This window comes from Heteronotia binoei, chromosome 12 (genome assembly GCF_032191835.1).
Source record: "Heteronotia binoei isolate CCM8104 ecotype False Entrance Well chromosome 12, APGP_CSIRO_Hbin_v1, whole genome shotgun sequence".
Lineage (NCBI taxonomy): Eukaryota > Metazoa > Chordata > Lepidosauria > Squamata > Gekkonidae > Heteronotia > Heteronotia binoei.
The window spans coordinates 6104190-6125956 of NC_083234.1; the positions used below are offsets into that span (position 1 = coordinate 6104190).

The 21767-nt window shown below is 48.8% G+C and overlaps 1 protein-coding gene across 1 annotated transcript; it reads right to left on the reverse strand.

Annotated features, from left to right (window-relative positions):
* Positions 1–1503: 1503 nt before the first annotated feature.
* ANKK1 (ankyrin repeat and kinase domain containing 1) lies at positions 1504–20517 on the reverse strand. The gene is given in 9 exon segments (XM_060250965.1): positions 1504–2804; positions 7104–7149; positions 8947–9065; positions 10947–11102; positions 13523–13572; positions 14091–14242; positions 17583–17660; positions 17662–17878; positions 20341–20517. Coding segments are annotated over 9 exon segments (2268 nt in total). The 5' UTR covers positions 20490–20517.
* Positions 20518–21767: the final 1250 nt, after the last annotated feature.

Genomic DNA, 21767 nt, shown 5'->3' on the forward strand with positions numbered 1-21767 from the left:
ATGTCGCACGCTCTAGGTGTTTCCGGGAAACTCTGTGGTACAACAGGTACCATAGAGCTTTCCCCTCCCAAAATGCTAGAGCGTCCAGGAAAACCATAGAGTTTTCCTGGGACCGCCTAGAGTGGCCGGCATGCGACGTTGCCGGCGCAATGACGTCCCTTGCAGGTCACCTGCAGGTGACGCCATTGTGCCGCGCACACTTTGCACGTGCAAAAAAACGTCCCCCACCAGAGGACGCGGGGGGACTTGGGAACCCTAGATATGAACCTCGCTATCTAGCTTGCTCTATGGTGTTTGCCGTCTTGAAGGACTGAGCAAGATTCAGTGCCAGTCTGTTCTTCCAACAAACCATCCTCTCCATGCAGCTCATCCCCTGTTACAGGGGGTGGGGGAGACAGGACAGCAGAGCCTAGTGGTGACTGCAAAGAGGTCCACTGAGGGAGGGGAGGCCAACTTGGGGGGGGGCGTCTTCTGCCCAAGGCCTCTTGAAAACCCCAAACCCCACTTTACAAAGAGAAACTCCCAAATTCATTCTCCAGCTGAAAGAAGCTGAGGTATCTGCAGGGCTGGAAAGAGTCTCATTTGACTTGAAAATTCTCTTAGCCGGCTGCTTCCAGCCCCTGGAATGGGAGAGAGGACCAAGGGACAGATTCAGCACACAACAGCTTCAGTTGTTGTTCATCTGCAAGGCGGGGGGGATAATAATACCGAGTGACCTCTCGTTACTGATGTAAAGGTTCCTGGAATAATGTACGCAAAGAGCTTTTGAACATCCTAGATGCGATTATTGTTATTACTACCACCCAAGATCATTTTATCATTTTACCACCCACACAAAGACACTCGTTCAGCCTCCCCTGCTCCCCTCCTTCTCAGTTACAGGTATAAGTAAAGGGACGGTGGCCCCATTCCCAGAAAGCCCCTGCAAAAACACTGGTACAAGCCAAGAAATAAGTGTCCCACTGAATTCTTACAACAGGGGTGGCCAAACTTCCTTAATGTAAGAGCCACATAGAATAAATATCAAATGTCTGAGAGCTGCAAGACGTGAAATATCAGATGCTTGAGAGCAGGGAGGAAGGCAAATAGATGGGGAGGGAGGTAGAGGTCGAAAGAAAGCAACTTTAAATGCATTCTTCAAGCGCTGGCTGGCTTGGCGAAGTGATTTAAAGAGGCAAATGCCTTCTCCAAGTCGTCCAATGGGGCAATGAGAGCTTCAAGAGCCACACATTCTGTGTGAAAGAGCCACAGTTTGGCCACCCCTGTCTTACAAACTGAGCTTACATATGCATATGAAGCTGCCTTCTACTGAATCAGATCCTCAGTCCATCAAAGTCAGTATTGTCTACTCAGACTGGCAGTGTCTCTCCAGGGTCTCAAGCTGAGGTTTTTCATGTCTACTTTCTGGACCCTTTTTAGTTGGAGATGCCGGGGATTGAACCTGGGACCTTCTGCTTACCAAGCAGATGCTCTACCGCTGAGCCACCGTCCCTCCTCATTAGCTTAGAAAAAGATCTCTTTCTGGGCGGCTTCTGAGAATTCCTCGCCTAGCAGCAAGTCCACGATGTCTTGCTTCTGACCCCTGGCGGCAAGCTGGAGGGGGGTGCAGCCTGTGTTATCCTCCCTCTCGAGCTGTGCCCCAGCTTGGAGCAGCGTCTTTAGGATGGGCACATCCCCTTTGAGCACCGCCAGGTGTGTGGGCGTCCAGCCTGCCTTGTTCTTGCTGTTGACATTTGCCTTGTACTCCAGGAGATGGACCATGCCAGGCAAAGTGCCACGCTGGACCGCCAGATGCAGAGGAGTCCAGTCGGAGTCCACGGCAGCATTGGGGTCCGCCCCATGTCTCAGGAGCTCAGAGATAATCCCCTCTTCGCTGTAGCGTGTCGCCAAGTGCAGAGGGGTCCAATCCAGGCTGCCCTTGGCGTTCACCTGGGCGTGGTTGTCTACCAGGAGACGGACGATTTCCACGTGGCCCTTCAAGGATGCCAGATGCAAAGGTGTCCACCCTTTGTCTGTTGTGAGGGCCACGTCGGCTCCGTATCGGACCAGCATTTCGCAGATGAGGAATTTCCCCTTCGAGACCGCCAGATGCAAAGGGCTACAAAGATTCTGGTCGAGACAGTTAACCGCCGCGCCGTTCTTCAGGAGGTATTGGACCGCCCGGAATTTTCCTTTCTCTACAGCAAGGTGAAGTGGAGTCCGCTGGTTCTTCTGCTTCTTCTCCACATCTGCTCCTTGGTGGGCCAGCATCTTCACGAGCTTGACCTGCCCGTAATAAGCGGCGATGTGCAAAGCCGTCCGCCCTTCACTCTCCTGAATGTTTGGGTCAGCTTGGCGCGAGAGGAGGAGCCGGACGACGTTTTCAAGGTTGTTCTGAGAAGCCAAGTGCAGGGGTGTCCACCCATCAAGTTCTCGGGCATCCACGTCTGCCTTGTGGTCGAGCAGCAGACGGGCGATTCTGTCGTCCCCGTTCTGCGCGACGAAGTGAAGTGGGGTCCAGCCATCGTTATCAGGCATGGCGGCATCCGCGCCGTGCTTGAGGAGGAGAGAGACGATCTCCAGAGACCTCTTCTGGACCGCCAAGATGAGGGCGGTGTCGCCACAGGGGGTTTTCCAGTTCACGTCCGCTCCCCGCCTCAAGAAGGCGGCCACCTTCTCCAGGTTCCCTTCAGCGACCACACGGTGAAGCAAACCTGGGCCATTTTCGTGGCTCTCTCTGGCTTCTTCAGACACGATGGAGGATTCCAGGCTTTCAACTTCGTTCTGAGGGAAGCTGTAGCAGGGGTCCTTATCATTCTCACCATCTGGAAAAAAAAAAAACATTCAAAAGGGCTGAGCTGAACAAGTGAGGCAAGGCGGTTTGGTCATTGGGTTGCCAACCTCCAGGTGGTATTTGGAGATCTTCTATTATTACAGCTGGTCTCCAGGTGACAGAGATCAGTTCTTCTGGAGGAAATGGCTGCTGTGGCATTATACCCCACCACAGGGCTTTCTTTGGAGCAGGAACTCCTTTGCATATTAGGCCACACCTCCCCGATGTAGCCAATCCTCCAAGAGCTTACAGGGCTCTTAGTTCAGGAGGAGTGGCTACATCAGATCAGGAGTGTGTGGCCTAATATGCAAAGGAGTTCCTGCTACAAAAAAAAGCCCTACCCCATTGAAGTCCCTTCCCACCCCAAACCCTGCCCTACCAGGGTTCTAAACACCCCCCCCCCCACAAAAAAAACCCCATCCAGGTGTTCCCCAACCTGGAGCTGGCAAGTCCAAGTCTGTAGGACCTTCATTCTCATATTGGAGTCTACTGCTTAAAGTTCTACTTTCGGTCCTGTTGTGTATGTGGACTAATGAGACTATTACAAGGGTTCCTGCCTGGCTCACTGGAGCCTGTAGGACTGAGTTTGGGGGCTCAGGAACAATGGGCAAGAGGATCCAAATCCCTGTTGCCCTGCTCCAATCACAGGCCCTCTGCTGCTTTGAATGATCCAATGGTGTCCTAGCACAGGAACCTTGAACTATATGTAGTTGGCCCCATTCGCCCAATTAGCCAGCCTTAGAGTTCAGCCATTACTATGCTGTACTGAATAAAGAGCAATGTCCTCTACAACCGTGTCTCCTCCTTGCATTGACTCCACTATATTAGAGGTCCCAATGGACCAATTATCTCTGCCTCACCCTTCTCCAGCCCAGAGAGCTATGCTACTGACCTGGCCAGAAATACAGAGCCTTTGCATTGATTCTTCCTTCGTTCGAACATGGCAGCCCCGCAAGGTCTGTCGGTCTCTCTGTGCAGCCATCTTGTTAATGGGTTATAACCACACAGCCACCCAACTGAAATCCCTGGCTCTGGGCTCTGAGCATTCTGTTCCTAACCTTTTCTCACCAGAACCGTGCTTCAAGACTTGCCCATTTAGTGTTGCCAAGTCTTACCTGGCTCCAGGTGGGGAATTTTATTCGCACACACAAAGTGTACATGGTGTGATGACATCACCTGTAAGTGATGTTATCATCCCGGCGAGTCATGTGCGCGACGCTCTAGCAATCGGGTAAAAAAAAAATCTACGGTGCCATAGAGTTTTTTATCCGATTGTTAGAGCGCCGTGTGTGCGATGCGCCTGGTGCTATAACGTCACTTCTGGGTAACGGCATTACACCACGCACATTGTGGCACGTTGCAGCACGCCAGAGCTCCTCAGGGGCTCCTCCTCCCGCCTGTTATGGGGCAGCGGGTTGGAGGCCCTGAAATTAGGGGAAGCCCCACACCAGATGAGAATTTGGCAAGCTTATGCCCGTTTTGACTGGGTCAGCTTTCATTCTGAGCATACTTCCTCTCTCTTTAGGTCACCCACTAACCTGCAATCTGATCCTGGATTGGATTTCTGAATTGTTGACAATTCATGCTGGACTCCTCACCACCACCTACATAGACCCATAGAACTCGATCCTCTCCGGTAGGATTACCAGCTCAGGAGTGGGAAATTCCTGGGGATTTGGGGGTGGAGTCTAATTTGGGATGGGAAGAAACCTCAGCAGGGTCTAATCCCAGAAAGAAGTGTTCCCAGCCTCCAAATGGCGCCTCGAGATCTTCAGCTCTTACAAGCGATCTCCAGACAATGGAAATCATTTTCCCTTTTTGGTCATCGATAAGAAGAAAAGACTTTGGTTCCTGCTTATAATGAAGAATGGCTTACAAGAAATTCACAAATATTTTCGTCCCTGAGGTCCCATCGCTGCGTTGCTTGCATTTTGAGAGCATTATGCTAACTTTAGAACTGAAAGCTTCGTTCCAGATAAAAGAGAAATGATCGGCTGCTCCATATAGAAAAGCATATTGCAACAATTGGTGGGCATATGTTCCCTGTAACAGTTAAATTGAATAATTTGAGGGTAAAGGTTTGAAATCATCCCAGGCTCCTTAAAATGCTCCATATTAGTGTAATAACAAACTTTACCAGATCATTGTTATCTGTATTTTTAAAGTGGTTCCTTCATGGAGAGTGTTTTGGCCAGCAATGAGACGGAAGGCTTTGCACATGTTTTTTTTTTAAAAAAGATACCGACTTATTCCTTCACTACATACAGCTCAACAAGAAGAAAGCATTAACAATACTGACAAAGTGGCAACACGAAATGCGTCTATTATTGTAACTAGTCAATTGGATGGCGTATGACTAAACAACAACGAGCTCTGCTGAAAATTGAAGACTGTTCCTTTTTTTTGTGAAATTCATAAGTAAAAGCATGGTAGCCTATATATATCACGGTTATATTTTGTGTTTCTTGTAGTGTATTTCAACTGTGATCCCATAATTGTTGTTTTTTTTAAAAAAAAATCTCCCAAAACAGTCATTTTCTCCAGGGAAATTGATCTCTGTAGCACAGAGATGAGTTGTAATTCTGGGAGATCTCCAGCTACCACCTGGAGGTTGAGATAGAATACAATCCGAGAGAGGTCACTATAATGGATAACACAACAAAAAAGACAAGAAGAAGAAGAAGAAGAAGAAGAAGAAGAAGAAGAAGAAGAAGAAGAAGAAGAAGAAGAAGAAGATGATGATGATGATGATGATATTGGATTTATATCCCGCCCTCCACTCCGAAGAGTCTCAGAGCAGCTCACAATCTCCTTTACCTTCCTCCCCCACCACAGTCACCCTGTGAGGTAGATGAAGATATTGGATTTATATACCGCCCTCCACTCCGAAGAGTCTCAGAGCGGCTCACAATCTCCTTTACCTTCCTCCCCCACCACAGTCACCCTGTGAGGTAGATGAAGATATTGGATTTATATACTGCCCTCCACTCCGAAGAGTCTCAGAGCGTCTCACAATCTCCTTTACCTTCCTCCCCCACAACAGACACCCTGTGAGGTGGGTGGGGCTGGAGAGGGCTCTCACAGCAGCTGCCCTTTCAAGGACAACCTCTGCGAGAGCTCTGGCTGACCCAAGGCCATTCCAGCAGCTGGCAAGCAGAGGAGTGGAGAATCAAACCCGGTTCTCCCAGATAAGTGTCTGCACACTTAACCACTACACCAAACTGGCTCTCACAAGAACAGCTCTGCCAGAGCTCTGGCTGACCCAAGTCCATTCCAGCAGGTGCAAGTGGAGGAGTGAGGAATCAAACCCGGTTCTCCCAGATAAGAGTCCGCGCACTTCACCACTACACCAAACTGGCTCTCACCAAATTGGTCACAAGCTAGTGACCAATTTACTAAGAATTATTCAGAAAGCAGTCTTGGACATTTGGACTGGTTTCTATATAATTCTTAGTAAATTGGTCACTAGCTTGTCTTTTTTGCTGTGTTAACCACCTGGAGGCTGGCAAGGCATCTTGTCTGTTTCAGTCAACCAGTTGAGGTATTTTTTTTAGTTGGCCCCACCTTCATTTACTGAGCACAGTTTCCAAGTTTCAATTGGGCCAAGAAAGTTGTGTTTTAAAGCTTTTTGCCCACTGCAGTGTCTCAGAAACCGAGGACCTTCTACCATGGCCATATAGGGTTGCCAAGTCCAATTCAAGAAATATCTGGGGACTTTGGGGGTGGAGCCAGGAGACTTTGGGGGTGGAGCCAGGAGACATTAGGGGTGGAGCCGAGATCAAGGCTGTGACAAGCATAATTGAACTCCAAAGGGAGTTCTGGCCATCACATTTAAAGGGACGGCACACCTTTTCCATTCCTTCCTTCCATAGGAAATCATGAAGGATAGGGGCACCTTCTTTTGGGGCTCATAGAATTGGACCCCCTGGTCCAATCTTTTTGAAACTTGGGGGGTATTTTGAGGAGAGGCACTAGATGCTATACTGAAATTTTGGTGCCTCTACCCACAAAAAACAGCCCCCCAGAGCCCCAGATACCTGCGAATCAATTCTCCATGATTTTCTATGGGAATAAATCTCCATAGGGAATAACAGAGTTCCCAGCAGACATTTCCCTCCCCTCCCCCTGCTTTCTGATGACCCTGAAGCAGGGGGAGGGCCTCCAAACCAGGGAATCCCCTGCCCCCACCTAGGGATTGGCAACCCTATGGCCATATCTCCCCTCTTCGGCACATTTTGAGTCTACTGAACTGCCAACACACTAGAGATTGTTCAGCAAGAAGGCCACTCACCACGGCTGCTCATTCCCTGAGAGAGGGCAAATCCATCTATGTCGCTCTGATGGGTCATTGGACATGGAAAAGAACATGGATACTGTTAGCAATAATAAATTAATTGTGCATGTAATGCTATCAAGATGTAGATACCCCTTAGAACAGGACTCCTCGGCCTTTTTGAGTCTGCCAGCACTTCTGAGATTCTGACCTGGTGTGATGGGCAGAGCCACAAAATGGCTGCCCCACAGGAGGTGGAGCCAGCCACAAAATGGCTGCCACATATGACCTTCAGTAACACAGTGAAGATCCTTGTGCTGTTGTGGCACCTGCTTTTTAAAAATCTGCACAGCCAATCAAACTCCCAGTGGCCAATCAGAAGCAGTGCTTGACAAAAGCCTCACCCGGCCCCACCCATTTTCTAAAAACACTTGGGCAGGGCTAAGAAGAATTGAAGAAGAATTGCAGATTTATACCCCGCCCTTCTCCCTGAATCAGAGACTCAGAGCGGCTTACAATCTCCTATGTCTTCTCCCCCCACAACAGACACCCTGTGAGGTGGGAGGGGCTGAGAGGGCTCTGTGAGAGCTCTGGCTGACCCAAGGCCATTCCAGCAGGTACAAGTGGAGGAGTGGGGAATCAAACCCGGTTCTCCCAGATAAGAGTCCATGCACTTCACCACTACACCAAACTGGCTCTCACACCAAAGGTGCCTCTGGGTGCCAGTCATGGCATACATGGAGACCTCCCTCTTAGAACCTTGAGTTTCCCAGCAAAACTTGCAATGATGATCCTCTGGATATGTAATGCCTTGATTATGCAGTTCCTGGAGTTAGGATTGCCAGGTCCAACTCAAGAAATATCTAGGGACTTTGGGGGTGGAGCCAGAAGGCTTTGGGGGTGGAGCCAGGAGCAAGGGTGTGACAAGCATGATAGAACTCCAAAGGGAGTCCTGGCCATCACATTTAAAGAGACCATGCACCTTTTAAAATGTCTTCTCTCCATTTGGAAATAATGACAGATAGGAGCACCTTCTTTTGGGATTCATAGAATTGGACCCCCTGGTCTAATCTTTTTGAAACTTGGGGGGGTGGGTATTTTGAGGAGAGGAACTGGATGTATGCTGAAAATGCAATGCCTTTACCTCAAAAAGCAGCCCCCCCAGAGCCTCAGGGTGACATGATCGAGGTTTAAAAGATTATGCCCTGGGATAGAGAAGGTAGAGAAAGAAGCCCTTTCTCACAATATGAGAACTCGTGGACATTCAATGAAATTGCAGAGCAGTCGGGTTAGAACGGAAAAAAAGGAAGTCCTTCTTCACCCAAAGAGTGATCAACATATGGAATTCACTGCCACAGGAGATGGTGGAGGCTACAAGCATAGCCAGCTTCAAGAGGGGACTGGATAAGCATATAGAGCAGAGGTCCATCAGTGGTTATTAGCCACAGTTTATTGTTGGAATTCTCTGTCTGGGGCAGTGATGCTCTGTATTCTGGGTGCTTTGGGGGGCAGGGGGGCAGTGTGAGGACTTCTAGTGTCCTGGCCTCACTGGTGGATCTCCTGATGACACTTGGGGGGTTTTTGGCCACTGTGTGACATAGAGTGTTGGACTGGATGAGCCATTGGCTTCTTATGTTCTCAGATACCCACAGATGTTGGTCTCAATAGGGTATGACAGAGTGCATTGCAGACATTTCCCTCCTCGATGACCTTGAAGCAGTGGGGGGGGGGGGGTCTCCAAACTGGGGGATCCCCTGCCCCCAACTGGGGATCAGCACCCTAAGCAGGAGTTCAGATCCAAAGGAGAAGAAATCCTTGTATTTATTTCAGGTTGTCTAAAACAGTGTGGCTTTCCCCTTACCCCTCTGCTTCCAGAGAAGCCGGGCCTAAGCGAGGTCTTTCTGGAGAGGTGCTCTTTCTTCAGGTCAACCAGGGGACTTTGGATTAATGATAGCAACATGTCCATCTCCACAGAGATATCTAAGCAAGCAGGAAAGCACAGTTACAGCAGAGAGGTTTGCAAGACCCGTTCCCCCATCTCTCCGACAAACATTTCAAGGGATGAAATAAATGGATAGAGCCAACAGTTAATAAAAGTGAACCACAACTCATTTCAATCCTTATTGCAACAGCTAGAATAACTATTGCAACTAATATGGGTAGACAAACATCCATCAACGATAGAGCCATGGCAAAATAAACTGGGGGATCATCTTCTTATGACTAAGACGGTGCATAACGCCTCAAATGCATTGACAGATCAATATGAGAAGGACGTTATTTCAGTTTGGTGTCCCCGCAACAATGACAGAAAATGACATTATTCCAAATTACCCTCTAATATGGAAAAATGGTGTACTTCTAAGCTTGATGTAGTTTGATCAGTATTTATTTTGATTTATTTTTGTTGCAAATTTTGTTGCAATGTTATGATTGTTAAAAAAACAAAATACGTTGTATTCGTCAAGATTGCTTTGTATATTGACTACCTATATCGTAGCACTTAGTTTGTGGGGAAAATTTAAAAAAAAAATTCAAGTAACACCTAAGTAATACTGAGATTTTCAAATCAAAGCTCTCTTTACCAGATCTATAAATTATTATTGAAATGGTCTACAGAAGAAGAAGTAGTAAAGTCTCAAATGGTAAAATGGGCAATTAATGGGAATAGAGAAATACAAATGGATACATGGGAGCACCTTTGGAAGAACTCGATGAAGATCTCAACTTGTCAGAGTATTAAGGAGAACTGTTTTAAGATTATGTATAGGTGGTATATGACTCCGAAAAAGCTAGCTAGGATGAGTAAAAAGATGTCGGATAGATGTTGGAAATGTAGAAAACATGAAGGTTCTTTCTTTCATATGTGGTGGACTTGTGAAAAAGCAAAAGAGTATTGGAAGATAATACAACAAGAAATCTCCAAAATTTTGGGCTATGACTTTAAGAAAACTGCAGAGACTTTTTTGCTTGGATTACAATTAGAAAAATTTCCTAAGGAAGATAGGACTTTAATTTGGTACTTGCTCTCAGCTGCTAGGACATTGTATGTGCAGCTGTGGAAACAAGGAAAAATACCAGAGAAATGGGATTGGATTGTGAACGTTTTATCGTGGAGTGAAATGGACAAATTAACTAAAACTTTAAGAGACTATGACGTAGACATATTCAAAAAGGAATGGAAGAAATTTAAAGGATACATGGAGAAAGAGTGGAAAGTAAAACGATATTGGACAATTTTTTAGTATTAATGAGAAAAGAAAAGTATTGAACTTTGATAGATTAGTGGTACCTTTATAATTGAACTCAAATTAATAACTTCGGGGAAGTCAAATATTGGAGGGGGGGGTAGAAATATCATATGGATTAGTATAGAAAAAGACAATTAAATATTGTAACCAAAGCTCTCTTTACCAGATCTGACAAAAAGGACTGCTTTGACTCTTGAAAGTTTAGACCCTCAAAATCTTGTTGCTTTCTAAAGTGTTCCTGGACTCGAACCCAGCTCTTCTGAATCTATTTCAAGGGCAGCTATCTTAAACTAATCAGAATTATATGGATCTGGAGTTCTGGTCCACACAACGAGGGATGGAATTCTAGCAGGAGCTCCTTTGCTTATTAGACCACACGCCCCTGATGTAGCCAATCCTCCAAGAGCTTACAAAAAAGAGCCTTGTCAGCTCTTGGAGGATTGGCTACATCCATGGTGTGTGGCCTAATATGCAAAGGAGCTCCTGCTAGAATTCCACCCCTACACACCACTATGGATGACCAAAACCAGGTCTTTGGATGATGTGAATCCACACTGTAGGTGACTTATTGGACAACAGCATCCCAAGAACATCTCTTTGGCTCCTGCACCTGCAAAGCTCGGCCTCCTCTTGGGTTCCTGGTCCCAGCATCTCTTCATCAAGTCGACCACCTGCTGGCATTCTCCTGGGCTGTCATCGCAGATGAGGTCCAGACAGGGACGCTTCCCAGCAGCCATGCCCATGATGATGGACACCATGCTGGCCCCTGTAAAAGACGCTGGCATTAAACGTCAGCAATATCTATTTCCTTTTGCAAACTTACCAGACCGCAAAAGTTTCATAGAATCCTAGAGTCGCAGAGTTGGAAGGGGTCATAGAGGCCATCTCGTCCAGCCCCCTGCTCAATGCAGGATCAGCCCTAGAGCATCCCTGACAAGTGTTCGTCCAGCCACTGCTTAAAAACTGCCTGTGAGGGGGAGTTCACCACTTCCCTCAGGACCTGATTCCACCGCTGAGCAACTCTGACTGTCAAAAAGGTATTTCCTGTACCTTCCTGCCCTTAATTTACGGCTATTATTGCAAGTCCTCTCCTTTGCTGCCATCAGGAACGGCTCCCTGCCCTCTTCTGAGTGACAGCAGCCCTTCAAACACTTCAAGAGAGCAGTCGTGTTCCCCCTCTCAATTTCCTGAACATCGCCAAGTCCCTCAGCCTTTCCTCATAGGACGGTCTCTGGAACGGATGTTCTAATCTATAATAATCTCAGTCTCCTCCTTATCAGGAGGAGGGGACAGCCGTTCTAAACCGCAAAAGGTGAATGTCATACAAACAAAAATGCAAATAAATGTTAAAGCATTGAACTTCTGAAATGTGCAAATGCCTTATCAGTCCCCAGTAACAAGGTCTCACAGCAGTCGCCAGTCCATGACAACTGAACCAGGCTCCCTTCCTCCCTGTAAAGGGAGCTGCTCCTTCTACGGGAACAAAGACGGTTATCATATACACACCAGACATCCACGGTGACATCTGGGCAGGCTTCAGTCTCTGGACGGGCATCGGGAAGGGGAGAAGAAGTCCTGAGCAAAGTGCCCAGGTTTCAACTTTGTTGAGAGCCAGTTTGGTGTAGTGGTTAAGTGCACTGACTCTTATCTGGGAGAACTGGGTTTGATTCCCCACTCCTTCACTTGCAGCTGCTGAAATGGTCTTGGGTCAGCCACAGCTCTCTTATCTGGGAGAACCAGGTTTGATTCCCCACTCCTTCACTTGCAGCTGCTGAAATGGTCTTGGGTCAGCCACAGCTCTCTTATCTGGGAGAACCAGGTTTGATTCCCCACTCCTCCACTTGCAGCTGCTGGAATGGCCTTGGGTCAGCCAGAGCTCTCTTATCTGGGAGAACCGGGTTTGATTCCCCACTCCTCCACTTGCAGCTGCTGGAATGGCCTTGGGTCAGCCATAGCTCTCTTATCTGGGAGAACGGGTTTGATTCCCCACTCCTCCACTCGCAGCTGCTGGAATGGCCTTGGGTCAGCCAGAGCTCTCTTATCTGGGAGAACCGGGTTTGATTCCCCACTCCTCCACTCGCAGCTGCTGGAATGGCCTTGGGTCAGCCACAGTTCTCTTATCTGGGAGAACCGGGTTTGATTCCCCACTCCTCCACTTGCACCTGCTGGAATGGCCTTGGGTCAGCCAGAGCTCTCTTATCTGGGAGAACCGGGTTTGATTCCCCACTCCTCCACTTGCAGCTGCTGGAATGGCCTTGGGTCAGCCAGAGCTCTCTTATCTGGGAGAACCGGGTTTGATTCCCCACTCCTCCACTCGCAGCTGCTGGAATGGCCTTGGGTCAGCCAGAGCTCTCTTATCTGGTAGAACCGGGTTTGATTCCCCACTCCTCCACTCGCAGCTGCTGGAATGGCCTTGGGTCAGCCGGAGCTCTCTTATCTGGGAGAACCGGGTTTGATTCCCCACTCCTCCACTTTCAGCTGCTGTAAAAGCACTCTCAGCTCCACCTACCTCACAGCGTGTTTGTTGTGGGGCGGGGGGGGGAGGGAAGGTAGAGGAGAGTGTGAGCTGTTCTGAGACTCTGAGATTCAGAGTATACGGTAGGATATAAATCCAAATCTTCTTCTTCAACTTTGTGAAATTCCAGGGTGACGAAATTGCAAAGCTGGAAAGCAGCTCTCTCTCTCACTCTTTCTTTCTCTCTCTCTCCCCCCACCTCCCTCCCTCCCTCTCTCTCTCTCTCTCTCTCTCTAACAGACCCTGAGCTCTCTGCTTTCATTTGATGGATGGAGAACAAGATTCAGATTGTAGCTTTCATGGTGGAGTCTAGGGAGACTGCACTCTCTTAAGTGTTTGTGTAAAGTGCAGTTAAGTTGTAGCTGACTTCCAGTAACCCCTCCTGGGGTTCTCCTAGCAAAAGGCAAGCAAAAGGACTTCACCATGGCCTGCCTCTGCAGAGTAACTCTGGACCCTATTCAGCTTCTGAGATCGGATGAGACTGGGTTAGCTTGGGCGGGCGTCGTTGTGTGACTCGTTCCTGTCATTCATAAAGACATACAAAACCCAACAGCATCTGGGGTGAACGCCTACAACTTTTGTAACTTTTACATTAACCTCACTTGCCAGAATCCACCTGTCTTTAAAACCCTCATCTGTATTCTGGAAAGAGAAGTTTGCCCCAGCGTTACCTGCATAAGCTTTCTTCTGGTTGAGGATCTCCCACACGACAATTCCAAAGCTGGAAGAGAAAAAACACAGCCCAGGTGTTATAGACTCAGTACTTACAGGATTGAAATCCAAGCTGGGATTTGGCAAGCACAAAATACGTGAATGCAGGCAAGAAACTGCAAAGCAAGGCTTCGGAACTGTAGGAAAGCTGATGGACTTCCCCATGTATGGCTGTTGCCCAGTCAGAAAAGCAAGATGGATGCAGGAAGCGGCTTCTACTGAAGCAGACCACCAGTCCATCAAAAGAGGTGCTATCCAAGGGTTTCAGGCAGAGAACTTTCATATCACCTGCTTTTAACAGAAGGTGTGGGGGGGAGAATTGAACTTGGGACTTTCTGCATGCCAAGCAGAGGCTCTACCACTGAGCCACAGCCCCACTTCATGGCTCTCCAGGGTCTCAGATGGAGGTCTTTCCCGTCCCCTCCTGCCTGGTCTTTTAACAGAAGGTGCCGGGGATTGAACTTGGGACCTTCTTCATGCCAAGCAGAGGCTCTTCCACTGAGCCACCACCCCTCCTGAATTCCTTACCTGTAGACGTCACATTTGGTTCCAGGTGGGTGAGTGCTCTGCAGAAGTATCTCAGGGGCAACATAGCCCAAGGAGCTGCTCAGGGCAGACCTCTCGATGTATGGCATCCCACTTGATACCTCCATCCATTTGAACAATCCAAAATCCGAAACCTGAGGTCAGGGCGAAATTTCAGCTTCAGTTGCCATATCCTCCACTGCCAGACCCACTCCTATGAACATATATGAACATCTGAAGCTGCCTTATACTGAATCAGATCCTGGGTCCCTCAAAGTCAGTATTGTCTACTTAGACTGGCAGCAGCTCTCCAGGGTCTCAAGCTGAGGTTTTTCACACCTACTTGCCTGGATCCTTTTTAGTTGGAGATGCCGGAGATTGGATCTGGGACTTTCTGCTTACCAAGCAGATGCTCTACTGCTGAGCCACCATCCCTTCCTATGTTAATAAAAAAAATAGATGTTGTTCTCAGAACTTCTCTTGGATATTTACTGCAGTGTAGCATAATGGTCAGTGTCAGGCCAGGACCAAAGAGACATAAGAACATAAGAGAAGCCATGTTGGATCAAGCCAATGGCCCATCCAGTCCAACACTCTGTGTCACAGAAGAACATAAGAGAAGCCATGTTGGATCAGGCCAATGGCCCATCCAGGCCAACACTCTGTGTCACAGAAGAACATAAGAGAAGCCCTGTTGGATCAGGCCAATGGCCCATCCAGTCCAACACTCTGTCACATAAGAACATAAGAGAAGCCATGTTGGATCAGGCCAATGGCCCATCCAGTCCAACGCTCTGTATCACAGAGAAGCCAAAACCCAGTTGCCATCAGGAGGTCCATCAGCAGGGCTAGAACTCCAGAAGCCCTCGCATTGCACCTCGCAAGCACCAAGAAGCAGAGCATCACTGCCCCAGACATAAGTAAATAAGAGAAGCCATGTTGGATCAGGCCAATGGCCCATCTAGTCTAACACTCTGTGACACACTGTGACCAAAACCCAGGCACCACCAGGAGGTCCACCAGCGGGGTCAGAGCTCCAGAAGCCCTCCCATTGTTGCCCCCCAAGAACCAAGAAGACAGAGCACCACTGCCCCAGACATAGTGTTCCATCTATAAGTTGTTGCTAATAGCCACTGATGGTCCTCTGTTCTATATGCTTATCCACCCTCTCTTGAAGTTGTCTGTGCTTGTAGCTGCCACCACCTCCTGTGGCAGTGAATTCCACGCGTTAATCACCCTTTGGGTGAAGAAGGACTTCCTTATATGAACAGAAGTCCTGTGTTCACACCCTCTCTAAGCCACGATGGCAGATTGGAGACTTTAACTCACCACACAAGGTTAATAATAATAATAATTTTTAATTTATATCCCTCCCTCCCCGCCGAAGCAGGTTGTTGTGAGAATAAACCAGAACCAGGCACCATATTCCAAATGTGGCCAAACCCTGTGGTGCTCTACCATTGAGCAGTGCCTGTCGCATCGCTGCTCGGAGTCTGCTTCATGTGGACGCTGCTAAAGTGGAAAGGCCACAGTGAGGCCTCTCCCCAGAGGTGTGTGGGATTGTGGCTCCAATATAGTGGTGAAAAATCCTCAAGAATCCTCAATGTTTCTGGCCTCCTATGTGACCATTTGGAATCCAGTCATGAAAGGAACATTCCACGTGTCCTTACTAGATGACTGCTGATAGATGGTGGAACACTGTCTCAAAGCAATCAGGGCGATGCTGTGTTAGCTTATATCTCCCAAATGTCTGCTCAAAGACTTAATAGAGCTATGATCGGAAACAGGAAGCTGCTCGCTACCCAACAGAACCAACTCAGAACAAAATGCTGTGTATAATCAGACCATATAACCCGGGGTCATTTTGTAGAAAAATAGGTGGCAAAGCTCATTAGCATAACTCATTAGCATATGCCAACCCAGCCAAAAGTAACCTGATGCAAGAAAGGAGGGCCCCGGGTGAGCGAGGCCTGCTTGGGCTGGCTAGAGATCCAGCCAGCCCAAGCACGCCTCACTCACCTGGGGCTCTCCCAAACTGCCCACCCCCTCCCCCAATCAAAAGGCCAGCAAGCCACCCACTGCCCAAAATCACATAAGAAGTGGAGAAAGGGTGGGGCAGGCTTCTCCAGGGGTTAATGAGGGCTGCTGGGGGGGAGGGGTGGCAAAGCCTTTGGTGACTGGCTGGCTGTCCGCTTTCCTAATCCAGAGATTGTTATGCAGCTGCACCTACTATTCAATGGACAAGGTAGGTGGGGAGGAAGAGGGGGAACCCTCAGAAAGATTCAGGAGCTGCACTCCTGTGAGCTCCTGCTGAATCCGAGGCCTGCATATAACTCTGAATGCCAAATAGATAGTATTCTGAACACCCTCCAGAGCATATACATTTTACATCAGAATTCCATGTCCATACATAAAAGAAGTATTTCCTTCAAGCCCAAAGTCCTGAAAACCCAATAAGTGTCCAAACATCCAACTGGCGATAATCCACATTGCAAATTCCAAGGATGACACCCCACCCTTCTAAACGAGATCCCAGCAGTGTTTCTTGTTTTGTAGTTCAACTTTCTCAATGGAGATTCCCTGCTGCATAACAGGAACAAACTGGACTTCCAAAGCCAAACGCTGGCCTCATTCAACAGGGAGGGCTCACACTCTTTCTCACTCTCTCCCTCTTCCACCAGCGAATGATCCGTCTTTTAATGAGTGAGGACCAGGCCTCAGATTCAGTGGGAGCTTACAGTTCCCCCTCCTCCTTCTGAGAGTTCCACCTTCTTCTGAGAGTTCCACTTCCTTGTCCGCTGAATAGTAGGTGCAGCTGCATAACAATCCCTGGATAAGCTCCACCACCTATTTTTCTACAAAATGACCTCTGGTGAGGACTATGAAATAGGAAACACTACCGGGATCTTGTTTGGAACTGTGGAGTATCCAGGGCTTGTTTTGTAGCAGGAACTCCTTTGCATATTAGGCCACACACCCCTGTCGTAGCCAGTGTTCCCTCTAAGCTGAGTTAGTGTGAGCTAGCTCACAGATTTTTAGCCTCCAGCTCACACATTTTTGTCTTAGCTCAGGAAAAATGCCCCAGAGCACATTAATTTATGCAGTAGCTCACAGCTTTAATGCCAGCAGCTCACAAAGAAGAATTTTTGCTCACAAGACTCTACAGCTTAGAGGGAACATTGGTTGTAGCCAGTCCTCCTGGTGCTTATAGCAGGCCCTGTAAGAAGAGTCCTGTAAGCTCTTGGAGGATTGGCTACATCAGGGAGGTGTGGCCTAATATGCAAAGGAGTTCCTGCTACAACCCCCCCCCCCCAAAAAAAAAAACACCTGGGAGTATTATTTTTGATACTCCCAACCCAGAGTTGGCCACCTTATTCTAAGCTATTTGAAATCCGACAACTGGAGTTGCCAGTCGGGGTCCTTTTATGCAGATCCTGCCTTCTGCCACTGAGCTAAAACGCCTCGTGTCCATCTTGGTGTTCACATCACCCTCACCTTGACGTGCATGTGGGCATCCAGTAGAATATTTCCCGGCTTTAGGTTCAGGTGGAGCAAAGGGGGCCTCAGACTGTTGCAAGAAATTCATGGCCAAGCTCGTCTCGTGGATGAGGCGGGACTTCAGACGCCACGTCATTTGGTGGGTGGCCAGGGTCTTCTCCAAGGAACCCCCGGGCATGTGCTCCATCACAATCCCCACAGGGCTGTCGCAGAGGCCGTAGACCGAGACCAGGTGCTGGAATTTGACCCTCTCCATTTTGGCCGCCTCTTCGCTGAGAATGTCCAAGGCAGCTCTGCAAAGTCGAAGCGACAAAACATCGTTCTTGATTGTGTGTCCCCACAGATGTTTGTCCGGTGATATTTTTGCCTTCTTTAGTGCACCAGGCAATGGCTTAGGGTTGCCAATCCCCAGGTGGGGGCAGGGGATCCCCCAGTTTAGAGGCCCTCCCCCCGCTTCAGGGTCTTCAGAAAGCAGGGGGGGGAGGGGAGGGAAATGTCTGCTGGGAGCTCTGTTATTCCCTATGGAGATTTATTCCCATAGAAAATCATGGAGAATTGGTATCTGGGGCTCGGGGGGGGCTGTTTTTTGGGGTAGAGGCACCAAATTTTCAGTATAGTATCTAGTGCCTCTCCCCAAAATCCCTCCCCAAGTTTCAAAAAGATTGGACCAGGGGGTCCAATTCTATGAACCCCCAAAGAAGGTGCCCTTATCCTTCATTATTTCCTATGGAAGGAAGGAATTGAAAAGGTGTGCCGTCCCTTTAAATGTGATGGCCAGAACTCCCTTTGGAGTTTCAATTATGCTTGTTACAGCCTTGATCTTGGCTCCACCCCCAAAGTCTCCTGGCTCCACCCCCAAAGTCCCCAGATATTTCTTGAATTGGACTTGGCAATCCTACTTCAGCATCATCAGAAAGTGGGGGGGGGGGGGAGGGAAATGTTAGTTGGGCATGCCATTATTCCCTATGAAGAACGGTTCCCATAGGGTATAATGAATAATTGATCTGCGGTTATCTGGGACTCTGGAGGGGGGGTGGCAGCTGTTTTCTGAGGTAGAAGCACCAAATTTTCTGCATGGTATCCAATGCCTCTCATAAAAACACCCTCCACTTTTCAAAGGATTGGACTAGGGGGTCCAGTTCTATGAGCCCCAAAAGAAGGTGCCCCTATATTCCAAACGGAGGGGAAGCATATAAAAGGTGTGCTGTCCCTTTCAATGTGATGGCCAGAATTCCCTTTGGAGTTCAATTATGCTTGTCACACCCTTGTTCCTGGCTCCACCCCCCAATGCCTCCTGGCTCCACCCCCAAAGTTCCCAGATATTTCTTGAATTGGACTTGGCAACCTAAGGGAGGGGTGGATAGCCAGCTCCAGTTTGGGAAACTCCAGCAGATTCGGGGATGGGGCCTGGGGAAGGAAGGACCTCAGTCGAGTACAATGTCATAGAGTCCACACACACACACCCCTCCCACACGCACACACAAAAGCATCCATTATCTCCACAGCAGCCGATCTCTGTAGTCTAGAGGGGAGGGCGGGATATAAATGTGAAAAATAAAATACATAAATAGAAATGAGCTCAATTTGGGGAGTTTCCCAGGTCCCCCCTGGAATCTAGCATCCCTGCTTCCCGCAGTTGTTTGATTGGGGCACTTTATACCAAAAACAGGCAACCGAAATGTGCAGATCAGTGAGTCGGATGAGGCCTCCTGTGCGCATCGTATGAGGCAACGTGCATGTTGTTTGGATCGTTTGCCCGTCCTGGCTGCCCTGAAGGCTGCTGGTTCTGCTTTCCATTTCAGAACTTGCCCGACCAGTTGGAGCAGCTGAATCCACACAAGGTTGCCAATGGATTTGGCTTCAGGCGTTCCTCTTCATGGCCCTGAAGGTGGGTGTGTTCCCTTCCAACTACTTACTGCTGAACAGCAGCTCTTTCTTTCCTTCAGCCACACTAAGCTGTCAGTCAGACCCCAAAGTTAAGCTCACCCAAGGAAGGACTATAAAGGGGCATTTGCTACAGTTGCCAATCTCCAGGCAGGGCCTGAACTTCTCCCAGAATTATAACTGATCTCCTGAAGGAAGTGGCAGCTTCAGAGGGCAAAAACTGCAGGAACCCAAAGTAAAATCCCTCCTCAAATTCCCACCATCCACAGGCAATGCCCCCAAATCTCAAGGAGTTTCCTAGGCTAGAGTTGGCAACCAGACATTTGGCACAACTCCTAGGGTTGCCAATCTCCAGGTGGGGGCAGAGGATCCCTCAGTTTGGAGGCCTTCCTCTCACTTCAGAGTCACCAGAAAGCAAGGGGGGAATGTCTGCAGGGCACTCCATTATTTCTAGGGAGGCCAATTCCCATAGGGTATAATGGAGAATTGATCTGTGAGTATCTGAGGCTTGGGGGGGGGGCTCTTTTTTTAGGTAGAGGCATCAAATTTGCAGCATAGCATCCAGTGCCTCTCCTCAAAACATCCTCCAAGTTTCAAAAGGATTGGACCAGGGGAGTCCAATTCTAATAAGCCCCAAAAGAGAAGGTGCCCCCTCTCCTTCATTATTTCCAATGGAAGGAAGGCTTTAAAAGGTGTGGCCAGAACTCCCTTTGGAGTTCAAGGATGCTTGTCACAGCCTTGCACCTGGCTCCACCCCCAGTGTCTCCTGGCTCCGCCCCCAAAGTCCCCAGATATTTCTTGAATTGGACCTGGCCACCCTAACAACTCCACTTCCTGAAGACCCGATCTGCAGCAACCAAGTAGCAATTACCTGTCACAGGTGAAGCCTGGCTGAAGGCCAGGGAAGCATTTCACCGCATAGACGGCCCTCCACCTCTTGTGCCTCACCCGGAAGACTTGGCCAAAGGCGCCGCTGGCCAGAGAGAGCCAGTCCCCTTCAAAATCTCCCTTGCTGAACATGGCTCAAATTCCTGTGCCCCAAACCACACACAGGACAGGTGCCCACCGCTCCCTCCTGGCTGCCTTCTGCCGTCTTTTTCTCCTGCTCCGGCCCATCTGGAGATCTGAAGATAGACCAGATGGAAAGGAGTTCCTCATTCTTGAGCGGAAAGGGCGGGGAGGCTGAGGAGCCAGCTGCTCTGCTGGGCCTCTTGCCAAGGGGCGGCTCTCAAGACCAGCAATTATCTGTCTGCCGGAGGAGATCGCCTTGGAGCATGTGAGGGGCAACCTGGGGGAGCCAGGCTTGGGGACAGACATCCTGGCTTAGCGAGCATGAGCTAGAGCAGGGATGGCCAATGGTAGCTCTCCAGATGTTTTTTGCCTACAACTCCCATCAACCCCAGCCAGCATGGCCAATGGCTGGGGCTGATGGGAGTTGTAGGCAAAAAACATCTGGAGATCTACCGTTGGCCACCCCTGAGCTATAGCATGGGCTCTTTAGCTTGCAGAAACGTCGACTGAGGGGTGACAGGATAGAGGATTACACGATTATGCATGGGATAGAGAAGGTAGAGAAAGAAGGACTTTCCTCTCTTTCTCACAATACAAGAACTCATGGACACTCAATGAAATTGCTGTGCCATCAGGTTAGAATGGAGAAAAGGAAGTCCTTCTTCACCCAAAGGATGATTGACATGTGGAATTCACTGCCACAGGAGGTGGTGGCAGCTACAAACATAGCCAGCTTCAAGAGGGGATTGGATAAGCATATGGAGCAGAGGTCCATTAGTGGCTATTAGCCACAGCGTATTTTTGGAACTCTCTGTCTGGGGCAGTGATGCTTTATATTCTAGGTGTTTGAGAGGGACAACAGTGTGAGGATTTCTAGTGTCCTGGTCCCACTGATGGACCTCCTGATGGTGCCTGGTTTTTTGGCCTCTGTGTAACACAGTGTTGGACTGGATGGGCCATTGGCCTGATCCAACATGGCTTCTCTTATGTTCTTAGTCCTGCCTTTGTTCCTCTGCAATCAGGGGTGTCAAACTTGTGGCCCGAGGGCCAGATCAGGCCCCTTGAGGGCTCCTATCAGGCCCGCAACTGCGAGCAAAACACTGCCATCTGCTTTCTTCTTTCTCTTGCTTCCTTCTTCATCCCAGCTTGCTTTGCCAGGCTTGCTCAATCACACAGGAGCTACAGAGCAAAGCCTTTATTTTCTCCATTGTTTGACCACATGAAGCAACTTCTGTACAAAAGCTCACAATGCCCAGCCATATCATGTTTTCCCCTGGGTCTCAGGTG